Source organism: Tachysurus fulvidraco, chromosome 3 (genome assembly GCF_022655615.1).
Source record: "Tachysurus fulvidraco isolate hzauxx_2018 chromosome 3, HZAU_PFXX_2.0, whole genome shotgun sequence".
Taxonomy (NCBI): Eukaryota; Metazoa; Chordata; class Actinopteri; order Siluriformes; family Bagridae; genus Tachysurus; species Tachysurus fulvidraco.
The window spans coordinates 21,759,591-21,778,736 of NC_062520.1; the positions used below are offsets into that span (position 1 = coordinate 21,759,591).

Genomic DNA, 19,146 nt, shown 5'->3' on the forward strand with positions numbered 1-19,146 from the left:
TTGAAAGACTCTCTGCAATAGGAGACGTTCTCATGTGATACAGTGTTTTATTTCAAAGCCTAGAGAGAGTTGAAGGGAATCTTTGAACGTATTGCCAAAACAAGGGACTAGCGCTCTTGTAAAAACAAATACACAATGGTACTGCTGAGTCATTAGCATTTGGACTCTTTGTAGGAAGCAGATTCACATGCAGATTTGTCTTCAGCTCAGGCCTCAGGCTCTCCCTACTTATCTTGGTAACTATTTCACATAGGCTCCAATTGAGTTGAAGTGCTTCTCTTCTCATGTGGAGATTCAGTTGCTGACGGAAGACCCAGTACCTGTAATGAGCTTATAGAGGAAAGTCATGCGCTGAATGGGAAAACTGAGCAACCCTCATACTTACAGAGCAAACAGTCATGAGCTGCAGAAGGATATAAACAATTGTTAAACCTTTTTGTGTGTGCTCGCTCTGTTTGTGTGTGTGTTGGTGTATGTGCGCAGGTGTTTGTGTGTGTGTGCATGTGTTTGTTTGTATTTGTCTATGTGCATGTGCTTGTGTGTGTGTGTGTGTGTACGCTTGTGTGTGTGCATGTGTTTGTGTTTGTTTGTCTATGTGTTTGTGTGTACATTTGTGGGTGCATGTGTTTGTGTGTATGCTCATGTGTGCGTTTGTGTATGTGCATGTGTTTGTGTGTGCTCGCTTGTGTGTGTGTGCATGTGTTTGTGTGTGTTTGTCTATGTGTATGAGTTTGTGTGTGAGCATGTGTTTGTGTGTGTTTGTCTATGTGTATAAGTTTGTGTGTGAGCATGTGTTTGTGTGTGTTTGTCTATGTGTATAAGTTTGTGTGTGCACACTTGTGCGTGAGCATGCGTTTGTGTGCGTGTGATTGTGTATGTGTTTGTGTGTGCACGCTTGTATGTGCATGTGTTTGTGTGTGCTCGCTTGTGTGTGTGTGCAAGTGTTTGTGTGTGTGTTTGTCTATGTGTATGAGTTTGTGTGTGTGCATGTGTTTGTGTGTGTGTTTGTCTATGTGTATGTGTGTGCACGCTTGTGCGTGAGCATGCGTTTGTGTGTGTGTTTGTGTATCTGTTTGTGTGTGCACGCTTGTATGTCCATGTGTTTGTGTGTGCACACATATATGTGTGTACGTGTGTTTATGTACGTGTGTTTGTGTATGTGCATGTGTGCTCGCTGTTGTGTGTGCATGTGTTTGTGTGTGTTTGTCTATGTGTATAAGTTTGTGTGTGCAGACTTGTGCGTGCGCATGCGTTTGTGTACGTGTGTTTCTGTTTGTGTATGTGTTTGTGTGTACACGTGTTTGTGTGTGCACGTGGGTTTATGTACGTGTATGTGTTGTACGTAAGTGAAGCCCTCAGATGAAACCTATAGAATTTGAGCAGGGCATTGGTAAGGATGAGATGTACTACAGCATCTGTGAGAAAGATACTTAATCAGAACGCAAAATAAATACTATGCACTTTTTCCTGCCAACCACACACTTCCATCACTACAATAGCCTGGTGGTTTAGCCACAGAACAGGCTGAATGAGGGAAGACCAGCGTGGGCTTTATCAGCCAGGCTTTACACTGAACACCCAAACATCATTCCAACACATCTCTATAGTGACAGCAAACATTTACAGTAATAAATCAAATACTTTATCCATTATATTAATGCCATGACAACCACGAGGACTCACACGTATGCAAATTAGTGCTTGTTTTACTACAGCTTGATGGTGGTTCTACAATACAAATAATTTGTAGATACTTGACTATTCAGTGTGTTTACATTAAAGAATATGAATAATTAAGGATCCTAGATATTCATGCTAATGAGATGGGTGACAAATTAAAGGCTCTGTGGGTCTTCTGAGTGATCAGCTTTATTCTTTAATGAAATATTTCTTTCTGTTGCAAGAGGTATTTTCTAAGATGACAACATCTCCATCCACAGAGCATGATGGTGATAGGATTAGCGGCAGGTTTCACGGTGAATCAACACCGTGTTTGTTTAGTAGTTAAATATGCATGTGACTTAATGAATTTATGGACCCTGGCTGCCTGCGTTAGGAACAAGTAGGCGGTCTTCATGGGATAGTGAAGGAGAAAGTGATATTTTAAAGCTATACAGGCATGATTCGGAATTTGAAAAAATCTCTTGGGATGTCTCTGACAAGAGAAAGGTAAAGTTGTTATGTATTTTTCCTGAGTGTGCCTCTATTCCTTCCAATCCTTTTCACAGACAGGCAGTGCTGCATGATGAACGTCCGCTCGCTTCTCTCTGCTGTCTTTTGGCCTGAACCCAGCAAGCGTGTCCTGAGGGAGGTACATTGGAGGGAGACATAGAAGCAGCACCTGGGGCTCATCGCACACACCCCCACCCCCCATCACCACTGCAGCCTGTGGATCAGATGCTGCTGCTGTGTCTGTTGTGCTTGGCTGGGGGGCCTGCGCTGGGGTCTCAGGCTTCTCGTTTTACTAGGCGAGATCCCACAGACTCACAAACCGTTCCAGCAGACCAGCAGTAAAGCAGGCATATCTAAACATGACATGTAGCATTCTCCCTAGAGAGTGTGTGGGGTCTCTGCGAGTGTGTGAGACGGGATGTGGGGTTTTGTGTATCTTTTGACGTTCTGTTTTGTGGAGGATAAGGTCAGTTGTAAATCTCAAGCTCCTCATGTGTATGTACAGTAGTTTGTAGTTTGTGTGTGTGTGTGTGTGTGTGTGTGTATGTGTGTGTGTGTGTGTGTGTGTTTGTGTTGTACGTAAGTTCTCAGATGAAACCTATACAGTAGGTACTGTACATATGTCTGTATTCATTTGTACTGTATATATGTAAATGTGTGCGTGTGTGTGCGTGTGAAATCTTAAAAAGCTTGAAATGCACATGGAACAGAAATTGATCTATGTTGTGCTTTATTCATTAGCTGGTCATGAGAAGCTTAAGTAGTGGCGAGCCTGGTTTCTGTATCAGCAGCCCTAATCTAACCACCAAGCTCAAACTAACAAACGAGTCTGCAAGCGATGAAGAAAATCAATTTACACAAGCAAACTTTCAGCTAATCAGTAGATTTTGATTGACTGGAATGACCATTAATCAAACTAGCGCAAACGAAAGATTGTGTAGTGTTTTTTATTTAAAAAAACATTTTAGAGTATCACAGATGTGAAATATAACAGCGGAATAGATTGAACCCTGCAGTGTGATTTACTAAGCCTGAAGCTCATTTTAATCGACGTTATCCTTGACGCTCAGTTTCACATTTCTAAGAAGTCTCTTTAAGATTTTATGCAAAAGTTTTATTTACATGTTTTTTCCTTCCATTATTTTGAATCAGCTTGATGCAGTTTTATCTATCCATTCAGCCATCCAGCCATTTCTGGTCACAGGGAACCTGGAGTTTTTCCCCAGCAGCCCTGGGGAACAAGGCGGGGGACACCTTGGACCAACCCATCACAGCATTCATGAAATTCTTCTTTATAATTCAGCCATAACATACGCATAACTTATTCCATATCAGAAACATATTAGTATTTGTTATTCGAGCTCGGAGGAAATTAAGACCATCGGGTAAACGAGTGGTTAAATCCAGACAGGATGTGTTTAAGCAGTGCCCTGAATCACACTGAAGTGCAGACTAATCATCCTGTGGTTACGTCTGGTTTATCTTCATTCCTCTCCTCTGTTAGATTTAGTGGTTGAAGGCCTAATCAACCTGGAGTGTATGTCAGTCAAACCTATAACTAGTGCACACTGATTGCACATAAACATGCCGTGGTCAGTGGCCACCAGCTCCACTTACAGTACACACACCCAGCACCTGGAAGATGACAGCCACATTGAGCAGGACTTTAAAGCATTTGAGGAGCTCACAAGCTTTGCTTGTCTTTTTAATTGCGAAAGGATAGAACTTGCCTTTAATATCTATCAAAACATTTATTCACACGGCTCATTATTTCTTCAGTAACTGGATGACTTTTAATGATAAATGTTACAATTGTCCAATGTGCCTCACTTCTACACCCGTCTACAAACTGCATTTAATCAGAGCTTATCAAAAGCAATTTAAAGATTTCAGTAATTACAGGACAGTGCAATGTTATTCAAATGCAAACAGACTGAAATGTAATTTTCTTTATTTATGAATCAATATTTTTATATTCAGTGTGCACCTGGATATTGGTCAAAGTCATTCATTCATTTTCTATCACTTTATCTGAACTTCTCAGGTCACGGGGAGCCTGTGCCTGTGCCAAACCATCGCAGGGCACACACACACACACTCTCATTCAATCACACACTCACACACTACGGACAATTTTGCAGAGATGCCAATCAACCTACCATGCATGTCTTTGGACCGGGGGAGGAAACCGGAGTACCCGGAGGAAACTCCCAAAGCACGGGGAGAACATGCAAACTCCACACACACGAGGCGGAGGCAGGAATCGAACCCCCAACCCTGGAGGTGTGAGGCAAACGTGCTGACCACTAAGCCCCCCTATTGGTCAAAGTCCCACACATATTTGAAGCTGTTAACGAGTGTTATATTCTATATTTGGCCTAATTTTTGGCTGGTAGTAGTAGTAGTTTTGGAAAAAGATGTGCATTCAATGTTCACATAAACTTGGCATGAAAGATACCTGCCATGTGTGTGTGTGTGTGTGTGCGTGTGTGTGTGTGTGTGTGTGAGAACCAGCACATAATAAATTGCCTATAAATATGTGTTTCAAAAATCTGTCGTGTAACATGGCTCCATTTTACAAGAGCAATGAAAAGTTTGTTTCTGATGGAAGCATTGATTTAAATGGGGTTCAGTATTTTTTACTGTCCGCTCAAGTGTGTGAGGCCTCGCCTCTGTAAGTGACAGTTGAAATGATGCCACCTTGTAATGGAGGTTTTTAATCACCCTGCAAACACAGAACTCCTGCTACATGCCTGACCCCTTACCTCAGTCATGCAGGAGGAGTAAATAAACCGTCTGTGCTAAATCTACAGAATGTGGCTGGTCAACACATGATGGTGTGTGATGAAGGTGCATAGCTTAGCCTTTGTTTGTAAGTTATACCAAAATGGTTGAACATGTATACTAAATACATATATAAACTTTGGAATTCTAAGATTTTAAGCAATAAAGTTTGAACCCACAATAAGGTCAAGTTAAAGGTACAGTATTTTATGTATAGAAATATAACAAAATGTTCCACAGATTTAAATGAGAGAGCAGCAGAAATGATTCATTATGAAAAATACTCTAGGTGTGTGAGAGTATTAAAACACATTATTAGGTATCATATTTATACTGTATGTAATTTGGAAAGCTTCATTCATTTGGTCTTCATTTTGTGTGAGGCACAATCTAGGCCAAGCTCAGAGCCTACTAGGGCTAACAATAATAAACGAACAAGCCTGAGATTTCCAGTGCAGTACGACTCTACTGTTAGTTTTTTTGTAAAGTACCTCTGAGGATGTAGTTCTGGTAGTTCTGGTCAGCCTCTGCCCCGACTTTAACGAGACATATGAGTCCCTCAGCCACCACAAACTCGTGCACCAGGTCCTTATCATCCTGCAGGAACAGAGCAGAAATTCAGTGTATATAATGCTTTTTAACAGCAGACACTGTAACACACTGTCAGTGTTGTAATGTAACGGAGTACAAATACTTAGTTACCGTACTTAAGTAGAAATTTCACGTATCTGTACTTTACTTTGCTATTTAAATTTATGTCAACTTTCACTTATACTCCACTACATTTCCTAGATAAAATGTATACTTTTACTCCGTTATATTTCCACTAAGCATCTTCGTTACTCGTTACTACAAAATAAAATCAGAAGAAATGTGTGTGACTGTAATAAGGGAGGTTTGGCGAATCACTGCTCCTAGATTGCATTACGCACGTCCGCGCGCGCTACGGAGAAGCACAGGTACGCGCAGCGTGCACGCGTGGTCAGACCTGGAGGCGTTTATTCGGCTGAAAGCCACAAATACGGCAATCAAAAGTTGTGAAATGTCACTATTCTTATTACCAGAGTTGATAGCACAAACAAAATATTAATGCAAACAATCCATTCAATACTAAATAAAAATAACATTTATTGATTTGGTCTTTTTGTCTTGTGAATATTTGTTTATTAATGACTGCATTCATTGGACACACTGTTTGTAGAGAATGCACACATACATGAACTGATTTGATTCAAGACTGGCATCATTACATCATGCAAAAAATTTTGGTTTCCACTTTTGCCATTTAATAATACCATAACTTTTGGCTTACTATGTAGTCATATAATATATAATATAAAACTCGTCTTGTTTTAAATTCTCACTGAGGGCTAAAACCCCTAAAGATGAAACCCTAGAACCGCCCCTGCTCTTATACCTACAGAAAATCACTGAAATTTTACTTTTTACTTTTACTTCAAATACTGAAGTTCATTACATATCAGAAAATGACTTTTGATACTTAAGTACAGTAAATATCAGATACTTTAAGACTTTTACTTGAGTAATATTCTAAAACGTGACTTTCACTTCTACCAAAATCTTTTTCTAGTTCGATACTTAAGTCAGTCACTCAAACCAGTCAGTCACTTATTCTGAGCTTTTTTATTCAATTTAATTATAAATATTCTCTAGGCTTTGATAATGACATGCTTTGTTTGGGGGTTTGGGAATTTGCAGCTTTATGCATGTTGTGAGAGTCACTGTGGTTCATTAGCTATATAGTATATGATCCTCAAACACAGTCCAAAGTGCACATTCTACTCCGCACTTCATTTCCTCTGACCATGGTAACCCTGTGTGTTTGGGGCTCGGGAACTGCTGGTTGCTAAGTGTGGCTCGGCTCCCCTCACCAGGCCTAAGAGCTCATTAAACTCGCAGTATAATATGTGGGAATGAATAGCTTTTAATCACACACACACACACACACACACACACACACACACACACACACACACACACACACACACACACACACACACACACACACACCTGTAGTCTGGGCATGCTTTGCAAAACCTTTGATTGCACCACTTTCTGCTTGTCTCTCTGCTTTGCATCTAAAGTGTTGCAATATCCAGCATTTCTCCACTGCTGACATTTTTAAGGACGCACCCAATCACTGATGTAAAAATAATTAGAGGGTTCGACATTTGGACTTCTGTAACCAAAAAGTCTGGAATGACAGGGACTTCCTGTGTATGTGGCTGGATTAATGTGAACGACACTGCTCAGAATACAGAATTTTGTGCCTGTGTGTAAATAAATAAGCATCTCAGGTGTTTCTCAAATAATGTGTGTGTGTGTGTGTGTGTGTGTGTGTGTGTGTGTGTGTGTGTGTGTGTGTGTGTGTGTGTGTGTGTTTCTCAAGCATCTAGCTGATGACAAAAAATCTTTAAACTGTTGTACCTGTTATCAGCCATGTGATTGAAACCTCCCAGATATCCAGATTTTAAACACTCACATACATAAACACACACATACACACACACATACACACACATTGGACCAGTGATATCCTTATTAATGTAGCTAACTGATGGTATACCTATACCTGAATCTGACTTTAACCCTAACCGCTGTTAGGCCAAGCTAAAGAAAACATTTTCACCTTTTCCTGAATTCTGCAGGGAAATAAATAAAAAATAATCAGTTTTGGGATCAGCCAAACGTTACTACATGCTCCAACCAGTCAGATGTGCCGATTACTGTGGGAAAAGTTCACAAAAATCATAAACACTACAAAATAATAAAAATAAAATAAAAGGCTCTGCATTTGGTAGACACCCAGAGCACCTTACATTTCATCTCAGTTTTATACAACTGAGCATATGATGGTTAAGGGCCTTGCTCAGGGGCCCAGCAGTGGCAGCTTGGTAGACCTGGGATTTAAACTCATAACTTTCCAATCAGTGATCCAAACACCTTAACCACGAAGCTATCACATGCCCTAACACCTTCTCCATCAGGCTACACACACTAGCATGCGTTGCACAAAATCTTGACATTTATTCACAAATGTTAATTAACTTTTTCATTTTTTAAACATTCGCTGGAAGTCAGTTGATGTCACATTAATGCACGTCCAATCAAGTCACTCACTTTCCCATATAAATACAGGTGACTAACTAAAGGAAAAATCTCCACAAATTGTTTTAGATAAGTGTTGACTGGAGCATGAGCACTGTGCTTCCTAAGTATATTATATATAATGGTGGTGGTGATAGGGAGCGCTGTCTAACACGATGGTCTAAACTCTGCCACAGGTGTTCAGATGGATTCAGATCAGGTGACAAAATTTCGATCATTTGGATCAAACAGTTCAGTGATCCCTCAGACAGCGAGGGGAAACGAGTCATCCTGTAAGAGACCACTGCCATCAGGATCGAGGTGTTTCATCACAGGATGAAGCTGATCAGTCAGATTAACTATATTGATTGGCAGTAATGCTTCGCTCTAAAATAAAAAGCGAACCTTGCAGCAATCCTCTCATTCAGAATACCAGATTCATTGTTTTTTGTTTCTTTATTCGGTCTTGTTATGCCACATTTACAGTCACTTGCTCACTAGAAGTAAGAAACTTTTAGAAAAAAAACAAAAGAAGCTTACCTGAAATATCTGCTTGAGAGAGAACAGAGCTCTTCTTAGCTCTCTTCCTGTCGAGTTGTAGAGTTTCTCTGCAGGACAGAGAAGGAGAAAGGGAGTGGATTACACAGTTGTTCTCAATTTCTTACACACTATTCATGAACAGCACGTCTAATCCAATACATCCAGTAGGCTCTGCGAAACCTCATGTGTTGCCAGCAGTGACAAACTGTCAGTATGTGTTCACATTACAAAAGATCTGTTCTTGTTCTGGTTGGAACTAGACTGCAAACTGCCACTATGCAAGATTATCCCGAATAAAACTGTGGTTCCTGATCCCAGTGCTGGGACACAGAGCTCTGTTCTTTATCTGCGTGTAACCGCTCAAAATCATACATGTTTAATTCTAGTGTGAAGGGAATCAAAACGGCTTTAATGGTTTGTTCTTATTTGGCTGTGGGATTCTTTTTTTTTTTTTTTTTGAAATCCACAGGATGCTTTAAATGCAGTTCTTCAGTCTGCCAGAGCGTGGCAGGATTGAGATCCCAGCTGTTTGTTTGTGTTTGTGCAGTGCATTAGACCAGCTGTGCTTCTGACTCAGCATTTACCACCTTACTGTTGATTACAAGAGATAGCTTGGCAAGGATCTCTCTCTCTCTCTCTCTCTCTCTCTCTCTCTCTCTCTCTCTCTCGATTATATTTTTAATTTCAATAAATTGCCTGTAAAATAACACATTAAAGCTAATCACAGTGAAATTACAGTTTTAAGCCTAGCTTGAGTCATTTACATTTACAGCATTTGGCAGACGTCCTTATCCAGAGCGACTTCTCATTTTTATACAGCTGAGCAATTGAGGGTTAAGGGCCTTTCTCAGGGGCCCAGCAGTGGTAGCTTGGTGAACCTGGGATCGATCTCACAACCTTCCGATTGGTAGCCCAACACCTTAACCGCTAGGCTACCACAGGCCCTAGAGTCTAGCTTATCCTGTGAGATGTGTTCTTTAGAAACATACAAGGACTAAATCTCTTAACAGCTGGTTTTATTCAGCACGGAATATCACAATACACCTTTTTATTGAGATATCACTTACAAACTAAGCGGCAGAGTATGGGCGGGGTTTGGGGGCGTGGCTTATAATCACAGGTTTTGCCTTCACATCGAATAAAACGTCCATCCCGTTTTCATACGTTACTTTTGTCTACACGAGTCTGCAAATAAGAGGAACTAGGCTCACTGTTTACTGCTTTTTATTACTTTCCTTTTGGTCCTTAGCTGCACGTTTGGCTGCGTAGCATGTCATTGTGCAGGAATACCTGCAAACGTGGAGCAGATCTCATATTCAAAAGGATTAATTAGCCTTAATGGGTTCTCAATGCAGACACTCACACCACAAAGTGCACTAATTAAATGCTCCTGTTCTACGAATGATGGATGGTTATACAGTATATCAATAACCATAACAAATGAAGTAACGTGACAAATTACACCAACTGCATTCCTCAGCTTGTGTCACTGATTGCAGTTAGCGTCTACATCAGACCTGAAGCGTGCCGGGCTTCAGCTGAAGTTAACTCCAGACTACTGCTTTCAACAGGATCAGAAAACAGTCTGAAAACAACCTGATACATACTGACAGAAGTTCTGTCAAATGGTTAATGCGATATATTTTGAGTAAAAAAGTAAATTCATTATTAATATTCAGTGTTAAACCTTTGTGTTTAGTGTTAAACCTTTACCATAAAGCATGTCAAGCTCTATGACCAGTCTGTCCTTTTAAAGTTGAAATAAAATAAGATCAATTCACGTAAGCTGTTTAATAAACTGTATGACATACCGAAATTCTCTCAAAATGTAGTGCATATTTTTTCATCCAAGTAAGTTTGGTATTTCAGAGTGATGCTTTACATCGATCAATGAGCACCTCAAGAGCACCTCAAGTCTCAAATCTCAGATACTAAAATCTTTCAGTGCTCTAACAGCAGCATGGAAGCAGCTCTGTGGTGATGCTGACATAATACTTACAGCCATACAGTATACACATGACACAAAGCGTGCAATGTCACATCTTCTCTCTCAAAAAACAGATGAGGTATTGCTTCTTAAGCCACATGTGTGTGTGTGTGGCACAGGAGGGAGAAATATTTTTTTTCCAGGCAGGTTTTTAGTCCTGGCCAATGCATGTTTCCTGGCCTTGTTTCTCGTGTAGCGCGTGAATGTCGGCGTGATTTATCTCAGACGTGAGTTTCTATTGTGAGGACGTGCAAATCACACTATTGTGAGGAAGGCAGTGTGTGCCAGGAGTCTTACTTTTCAACCACTATGTTAGGACTGGAATCATGAGAGAAAGAGTGAGAGCGAGAGCATGAGAGAGAGAGAGAGAGAGAGAGAGAGAGAGAGAGAGAGAGAGAGAGAGAGAGAGAGAGAGAGAGAGAGAGACAGAGACAGAGAGAGAGACAGAGAGAGACTTTGTCACACCTGTCAGATGCTCAAACTCATAAAGAAAAATATTCTTTTATGTAAGACAATTACATTAGAGTGTTTTTTTTAAAGAGAAAATAAAACCCAATAAAATAAATTAAATACTTCAACTGATAAAGTTTAAACGTTCATAAACGAATACAGTACATATTCCTTCATTAAATATGACTGTCTAATCACAACCTAGCAAACTGCTGATAAAAGAAAGCTTCACATATAAAAGCGAATGATTCCACAGTACACTCATGGCACTAGATGTAGGAGAATCAGTATACCTTGCTATGGAAGCTTAATTCTCTGGAATAGACCTGCATTTTCTTAGACCTGGAAGAGATTAAATCCAGCCATCCCCCCATCTCTCCATCCTTCAATCCCTCCATCCCTGTGCAGCTCTGCTCTGTGGCCAGCAGCCCAGCTCTGCAGCTCTGGCTCATCATGCGACTGCAAGCCTCGGCCAGCTGGACGCGTGCCTCCATTCCCACATTCCCAGCACCTCTCGCTTTCGTCCTGCTCCTGAACCTTCATCTGTCTCTTTTCTCTCCGCCTTCATTTTATGCCCATGTTGCAAATTTATTACTTCAGTTCTTATTTCATAGTAACAAGCCTTCGCCTTCATTTTTTTTTCAACTTTGGCATCTTTGACAATCTGACTTCTGCCATAAATCTTTCTCTTAGAAACATCCAACTGTGCTGCCCTGAATAAGACACACACACACACACACACACACACACACACACACACACACACACACACACACACACACACACACACACACACACACACACACGTCAATCTTTTTCTGTGTGATCTCTGATTGTGCTCTTTCTTACAGTCTGTACTTTTCTGGTCTCTTTCATCTGTATCAAGTGCCATGAGCATCTAAACATAAGTCAAGAAGCAATCAGCAAGAAACTCCTCTCATCTTACTTTTACCCAAGGGTAAGGGTGGGGGTGAGGGTAAGGGTGGGGGTGGGGGGTGAGGGGCTGTAGAATAAGTGTATTAAATGTATGTGTGTGCTTTCTTTGCACATGCTGAGAAACACAGGCTGAAAGCAAGTCCAATGTCTGTAATAAACCTGTTGCACAATTACACAGTTCAATCTGACACACACACACACACACACACACACACACACACACACACACACACACACACACACACACACACACACACACACACAAACACACACACACACACACACACACACACACACACACACACACACACACACACACACACACACACACACACACACACACACACACACACACAAAACCTGTCACAAGAAAAAAAGCAGCTCATATTTAATGAGAACTATTTCAGCTCTGATTAGTTCCATACCAGCTGGCAGGGATAAGTGGCCACACAATACTGCCCTCTTGCTCTCTCCGCATGTCCACAATGAACAAATAATCATAATGTGGAGAGAGAAAAAGAAAAGAGAATGGAAAAGAGAAATAGCAAGGAGAAAAATGGTATTTAAGTGATTGAGAATATTTTTCTGTTATTACAAATGTTCCTTGCAATCTGCATATCTGCACTGCTGCATATGTCCAGTTTTTTATCCATCCATCCATCCATCCATCCATCCATCCATCCATCCATCCATCCATCCATCCATCCATCTATTCATTCCTTCCCTTCTTTATCCTTATCAGAGATGTGGTAGCTCTGGAGGCAGTCCTGAGACCACTGAACAAATGAAGTGAAGTGTGAATATACGCTTAAAGGACCCCAGTACACACTAATTCACAAGTAGGGATAAAAATTAACACAGTCATTCCACCTACTTAAATGTGTTTGGGAGGTGGGAGGAAACCAAAGAATCTGGAAGACGCTCGCAATCAGAGTACCGCTTTTTCTCAAACATGGATGCCATAAATGATGTCCCTTACATCCCAGATGTCTTGAAACTGTTATAGCGGCATTTGGAATGAGTCAGATTACCATCAAGTGGTCACAGAGGGGGATAGATGAGATGTCTGAGCTCATCACAGAGACACAACTGGTTAATCTGCCTGAGTATTACCATCCAACACCACCCTGTGTGTGTGTGTGTGTGTGTGTGTGTGTGTGTGTGTGTGTGTGTGTGTGTGTGTGTGTGTGTGTGTGTGTGTGTGTGTGTATGTGTGTATGTGTGTGTGTGTGTGTGTGTGTGTGTGTGTGTGTGTGTGTGTGTGTGTGTGTGTGTGTGTGTGTGTGTATGTGTGTGTGTGTGTGTGTGTGTGTGTGTGTGTGTGTGTGTGTGTGTGTGTGTGTATGTGTATGTGTGTGTGTGTATGTGTGTGTGTGTATGTGTTTGTGTACACTTCAGAGTAAACCATGCTGCTCTACTAAGCAAAGGGATCTTAGAGATATCTAGCATTGTTTGAGTGTGTTTACTCACAACAGATATACAGAATAGCTCAAAAACATTTCAGTACCGCTTGGGGCATCACACTCCAGACAGCAGTCCTGTAATCAAAAGCAGCCACTGATAGTTGTGCTAAAAATATCCAAATCTGAGTGCTGCACAGAAACTTGTGAATAAGACTAGAACATATGACAAACAAATACGTTCCATGTCTCATCGATTCAAAGGATGCTGTTCTAGTATTTTGTGGTTTGTCCAGGTTCTGTCATATCACATATTCATGCTGACATATTCTTCCACAAACACCATACTTGTTCGGTCTGTCTCTGATAGTACTCTCATAAACATTTAATGTACATGCAAAAGCCTATAGTACACATCATGTAGCTCTTTAGGGGTTTCTTTCTGTATCTGAGCATTTAATCTTTCAACCTAGGATTGAATTTGCTGGAACCTCAACTCCTGGGAATATGAACAACCTTCTCGAAGGCTTTCAGTTTGTAAACAATCCTCTTCACTGTAGTATGGTGAATTTCAAATTGCTTGTAGACGACCTTATAACCTGTCCCAGATAAAGGAGCAGCTGCTCGGACTTCGTTCATGATGTCCTTTCTTCTTGGCATGATGTAGACACTCACCAGAGTTATCCAGAGTCTTGCTTTTCTAGAGTCAGTCACACTAACCTTAATCTTAAGCATTTCAGTAGAAACACCTGGCTGCTATTTACTCTCTTAATCATTGTGATAGAAGGAAGGGTGTAATTATTTATTTCTCAATGGTTTCTGAAAATTGGTTTACTTTTTTTTTGCGAAAAACACAGAACTGAAAGAGGATGCACTTTCTTTTCCCCATGAGTGAAACTTGTAACATATGAATGGAAAATTACAAATACCACATACTTGAGCAGACTACATAATATAATGCAAATTGAGGTTTGCTCCTTCTGCTGCCTTTCATGTAAAGGCACAGCTGCATAACTGCATTACTACTGTAAAACCTCAAGTTATGACACAAGCAACTAATAATGTACAACACGCAAACCTTGTTCAGACAGGCTATAAGGAGAAGACCAGAAGACCGTATTGGCTTCTACGCTGATCTACTAAGAACAGGGATCTGAGTTTACCGAAACACTTTGGTGTCCCACTGTAGTCTCAGATTCCTGTTATTGGTGATAGAAGTGCAAGAAACGTCGCTTTCTGCTGTTGTAGCTCATCCACCCCAAGTTTTGATATGTTGTGCAATCTGAGATACTTTTCTGCTCACCGCAGATTTCAAGAGTGATTATTTAGTTACTGTTGTCTTCCTGTCAGCTTGAACCAGCCTGGCTGTTCTCCTTTGACCCCTCTCATCAAAATGCTTAAAAACAATGGATGGATTTTACTTCAGCATTCAAAAATAATGATCAGAAAAAGCATTCTGTCATCATAGGGAACATGTAATGATGTTTCTCTCTCTCTCTCTCTCTCTCTCTCTCTCTCTCTCTCTCTCTCTCTCTCTCTCTCTCACACACACACACACACATCACCATCACTACTATGATGTCTACTCACGATGAACCAAATATTTCACCACTGTGCCACATGCCTTTTCTCATTTCCTCAAAAGTTTTACATTGCCATCGAATCACTTTGATGCTGAAGGAATAAACATCCAGTAATGAGTCATTACAACACTACTGCACCTGGCTCATGCCAACAGAACCTACATTCAGCCATGATCTCTCTCTCTCTCTCTCTCTCTCTCTCTCTCTCTCTCTCTCTCTCTCTCTCTCTCTCTCAGGCCCTCCATAACTGTCTCACTGCAGTTCCGCTCCCCTAATCCACTTGTTCTGGCCCTAATTTATAGAGAGACAACAGGAGTAATTATGGGACAGACCTCCCAACATGAGCCCGGGCTCGTAACCTGCTACTTTACAGACTTTGATCCTCCGCTCCTCGGCCCAAACATCAAGCGTCCGCTTGCTCAATAAACGCAGATAAATGGAGGCAGGTGGAAGACATTATAAGGAATGTAAGTAACGATGAGACTGTTTTATAGTGAAGGAACAAAAATGATTCTCTGGGCTTTACTGACTCAAAAGGGAAGTTGTGGGTTTGCAACTATAAGGTATGAGAGAGTGTGAATGTTAGTGTTTATGCACACACATGTGTAAGCACACTTGCCAGATCTACCACACAACACGAGCGGAAGAGCAGCAGTTTGTAATGAATTGATTCCTTCACTTTCGTGTTTTGTACATGTGGGCACTGCCAATTGATGGCTGCCAGATGCAGATCTATGCCGAAGGCAATGATTACGATTCATAGGCTGAGAGCATCGTAATGTGCTACAGCTCTCACAAAATGGGCCACCACTTACCCAGAGATTGTTCTGTTCTCCTTCCACACATCAGGATACGATAGAGATGGAGTCTGGATAGGATCATCTGGGTTAGTCATTTCCGTCAGGATTTGCATGGGAACAATTTGACTGAAACAGCGACACTTGTGTCATTGGCTGAAGCTCCCTGTAGCTGCTGTGCTTCTTTCTTTCACTCATAATTACAGCTGAAACCATAAAGCCTACAAAATAAAATGGTGTGACAATCTGACAGCTTGTAAAACAAGCAGCACAGAGCCAGTAGCAAATGATCAAAGCCACAAAAATCCAATTTTATTAGGGTTTATAGTCATGCAATAGGGTTGCATTGTGCTTTAAAAAGCATTAACACCATCTTAAACGTTGGCTGGCTTATCCTGAGTTTACGTCAGTGTCAATTAGACTACACCTTCATCGTGAAGACTTATGGCATAGAGGACAAGCATCACTCCTTCTTTAGAGCAAATTTAAACAGATAAGCAACAGGCCCCAGTAGAGGGACGTTACTGTTATATCAGTGAGCCATGCTGGAACATGTCTTCATTACCAAACCCACACAGAACACAACACCTCACAGCCGAGAGAGCTGTGGAGCTGGAAAACTGATAAGAACAGACTGTGCTCCTCTGCTTTAGTCAGCTATCCAATGCTTAGATAATGACACATACAGTATCTATGGAAGGTTCCCATCGTGGAGCCCTGAATCAGACCTAATGCAGGACTGTATTGTCCCTTAGATAAGCCCCAGAAACCTGAGAGAGCCTTAGGTACAGTAGGTGTTTATATGCAGGTTGTTTTGTAAATGTTCTGCTCCTGGGTTATCTGATGAATAGCAGTAAAAGCAAACTTTAAGACCTGCAGAGAAAGGAGGGTAATTGCTACTGGGCTACAGTATATAGTGAAGTGCTTGTGATATAAGGGTATACGTTCCCTGGATAAAAGCTTTCTATAGTCCTTGTGTTTTGGAAATCTCTGCAATGAAATCTCAGTTTCAGTCTCTCTCACTAACACACACAACACACACACACTCTCTCTCTCTCTCTCTCTCTCTCTCTCTCTCTCTCTCTCTCTCTCTCTCTCTCTCTCTTTCTCACACCTCACACACACAATCCAAATTTCAGCTCCAAATTACAAATGAAATTGTCTGCATTAACATTTCTAAACCCCGACTACACACACGCATCTATTGTATTTATAAATTATGTCAGCAATGTTGCTAGTTTGCTAATTAGGAAGATGACATCACAAAGTCATTTTGAATTGCTGCCTCTTGATTTATAGCTTTAGACGTGTTTCAGTATTTACTCAGCTGCTGACTAGAGTCAGTTGTGTGTTAATGACTAAACAATGCATAAAAACAGTTACGTTGATCCATCACAGATGGACAGTCGCATGAAGGAAATTTAATTCGCGTCACTCTTGGTTCATCACAAATCTGGCAGATCGGTGTAAGGGCTCTGGAGCTCAGCCGCACGTCCCCACATAAAGCAGGGCTGTTGAAGTGCCAGATTCTTCAAGCATTTGATTTCAAAGCGCTGTCATATGTGAAAAGCTCCTGCACATGCTCAATCCTGTTCATAGATCCCTGTAAAACCTTGGCTGTCCCTGCAGAGCAAGTGCTCTTCATTACCAAGCACTGTTTGTTTAGCTTGAAGACACACTCTGTGTTCTTACATCTCTCCTTGTAGAGTGACTGGCCTCTGGTCATGGATTTGAAGTGATGTGTAAAAGAGCTGCAATAATCCTGGCTATTAGAGACCAGTTCACCAGCGGGATCCATGCCAGCAGGAGGACTCGTAACACACACTTCATTGGAAAACAGATGGGAAGTCGCTTGTATACACACATACACAAATGCATACACACACTGAGTCGAGCCACCTGGGGATGCAGGAGACATGTCCAAAAATCCTTGCTCAAGTTTTCCAGTCTGTAACTACCTGGCAGTGTGAATTGGACATGTGGACATCATTTAGTCACCTACTGAACCCCAAGCCTTTACAACACCTCCTAGTTTTTTTTTTGTCTCCTAGTTTAACATCTGCACATTTATAAGAAGGATCCTTCTGATGAAAGTCAGAATAACGCTTTATACCAAGTATGACCAGGTTTTTACTCATGCTCAACAGATGAGATCACCCTAGCTCTCTGTGGATATACAAATAATCCAGCTAAAGGAGAATCTGTGAAGCATCCTCTTTAAAGACATCTGCTTTAAACAGTACAATTTAACGGATCCGGTCACATGACATTGGCCACTTCATTTAATCTGACATCCTCTTTAATAAAAGCCGGAGTCTGTCATCAAGCGACGGTATCCTCTAAAAGAGACCTGAGCTAATGTCTTCATCCTGCCAGCCGGCCTCCCTGGCTTCAGGCCACACCGAGCCTCGAACCGCTGGAAGAAGGACAGCAGGAAGAGTCCTATTTGAAACCTTCATTCTTTAGCCCGGCTTCCAAGGCCAGCTCTTGATCAAAACCATCTTCCACATTGTTTTGCCCTGGCGCTTGTGGCTATCAAAAGCAGACCCTCATAAATTACTCGGGTTTAATTCTGTACCATGCAGGACAGTGACTGTGTGAGCCGAGGAGAAATCGATGGCTCTAAAGGTGCTACAGTACGTTGTGCTCATATGCTGATATAAATAAACCACATCTGCAGCTCAGGGCTTGGAAGGTTCTGGGATTCTAGCCGGATTTAGAAAGGGAACAAAATAGTACGTTGTGCTCAGCTCCAGTCAGCAGGTCATGTCCAGGTGAGAATGTGAAGCAGAACTAAAAGCAGAGGGAGAAAATCTCACAGAGTTCCATGTTGTCCTGTCCGCACATGAGAGGAAAATTGCCACCTGTCATAGGCTGGTGTGTCTTTTTCAAGTTTCCAGATGTGAGCTAAAGGCACGAGGGGGAAAAAGTGTATGCAAGAGGACGGAAAATGGGAGTGGGACAGAAAAAGAGAGAGGGAGAAAAAGTGAAAGTTTGTATGAGACAGAAACAGAGAGAGGGGGGGGGGGTAATGGAGCAACAGAAGGAAAAATTCTCTCTCTTTTCTCTTACTTTCCAATAGAAAGCTGTTCATGTAATGTTAATATTGGACCACATTTTAGCCTTTACTACATGCACTCTGCAGTCTGATCTAATTTGAGGATGGTTTTCTAATAAACAAATGAAGAAAAGTTAGTATTTCGGTGTACAGTTTTGGTTGAATGATCAGTGTCAGACGGCAAGGGGACCATCAAACTGTTAATGTTAAATTCTCCACCCAACGTGTTGTCTGGGACGCTGCAGAGACACACATGACTAACTGCTTTTTGCAAATCGCATGCCAGATTTATGACAAATGAAGCAAGGCTCAAAATAAATCTGTCTCAAAT

The 19,146-nt window shown here is 41.3% G+C and overlaps 1 protein-coding gene across 7 annotated transcripts in view; it reads right to left on the reverse strand.

Annotated features, from left to right (window-relative positions):
- Positions 1–19,146, reverse strand: part of fhod3b (formin homology 2 domain containing 3b) — a 118,129-nt gene that overhangs the window by 36,828 nt on the left and 62,155 nt on the right. For all 7 annotated transcript variants that reach the window (XM_047810736.1, XM_047810734.1, XM_047810735.1 and 4 more), the window contains exons 4-5: positions 8,605–8,672; positions 5,448–5,553 (exon numbers count right to left, since the gene is read on the reverse strand). In XM_047810736.1, the coding sequence (XP_047666692.1) occupies positions 5,448–5,553; positions 8,605–8,672 (174 nt within the window). The remainder of the gene's footprint in view (positions 1–5,447; positions 5,554–8,604; positions 8,673–19,146) is intronic.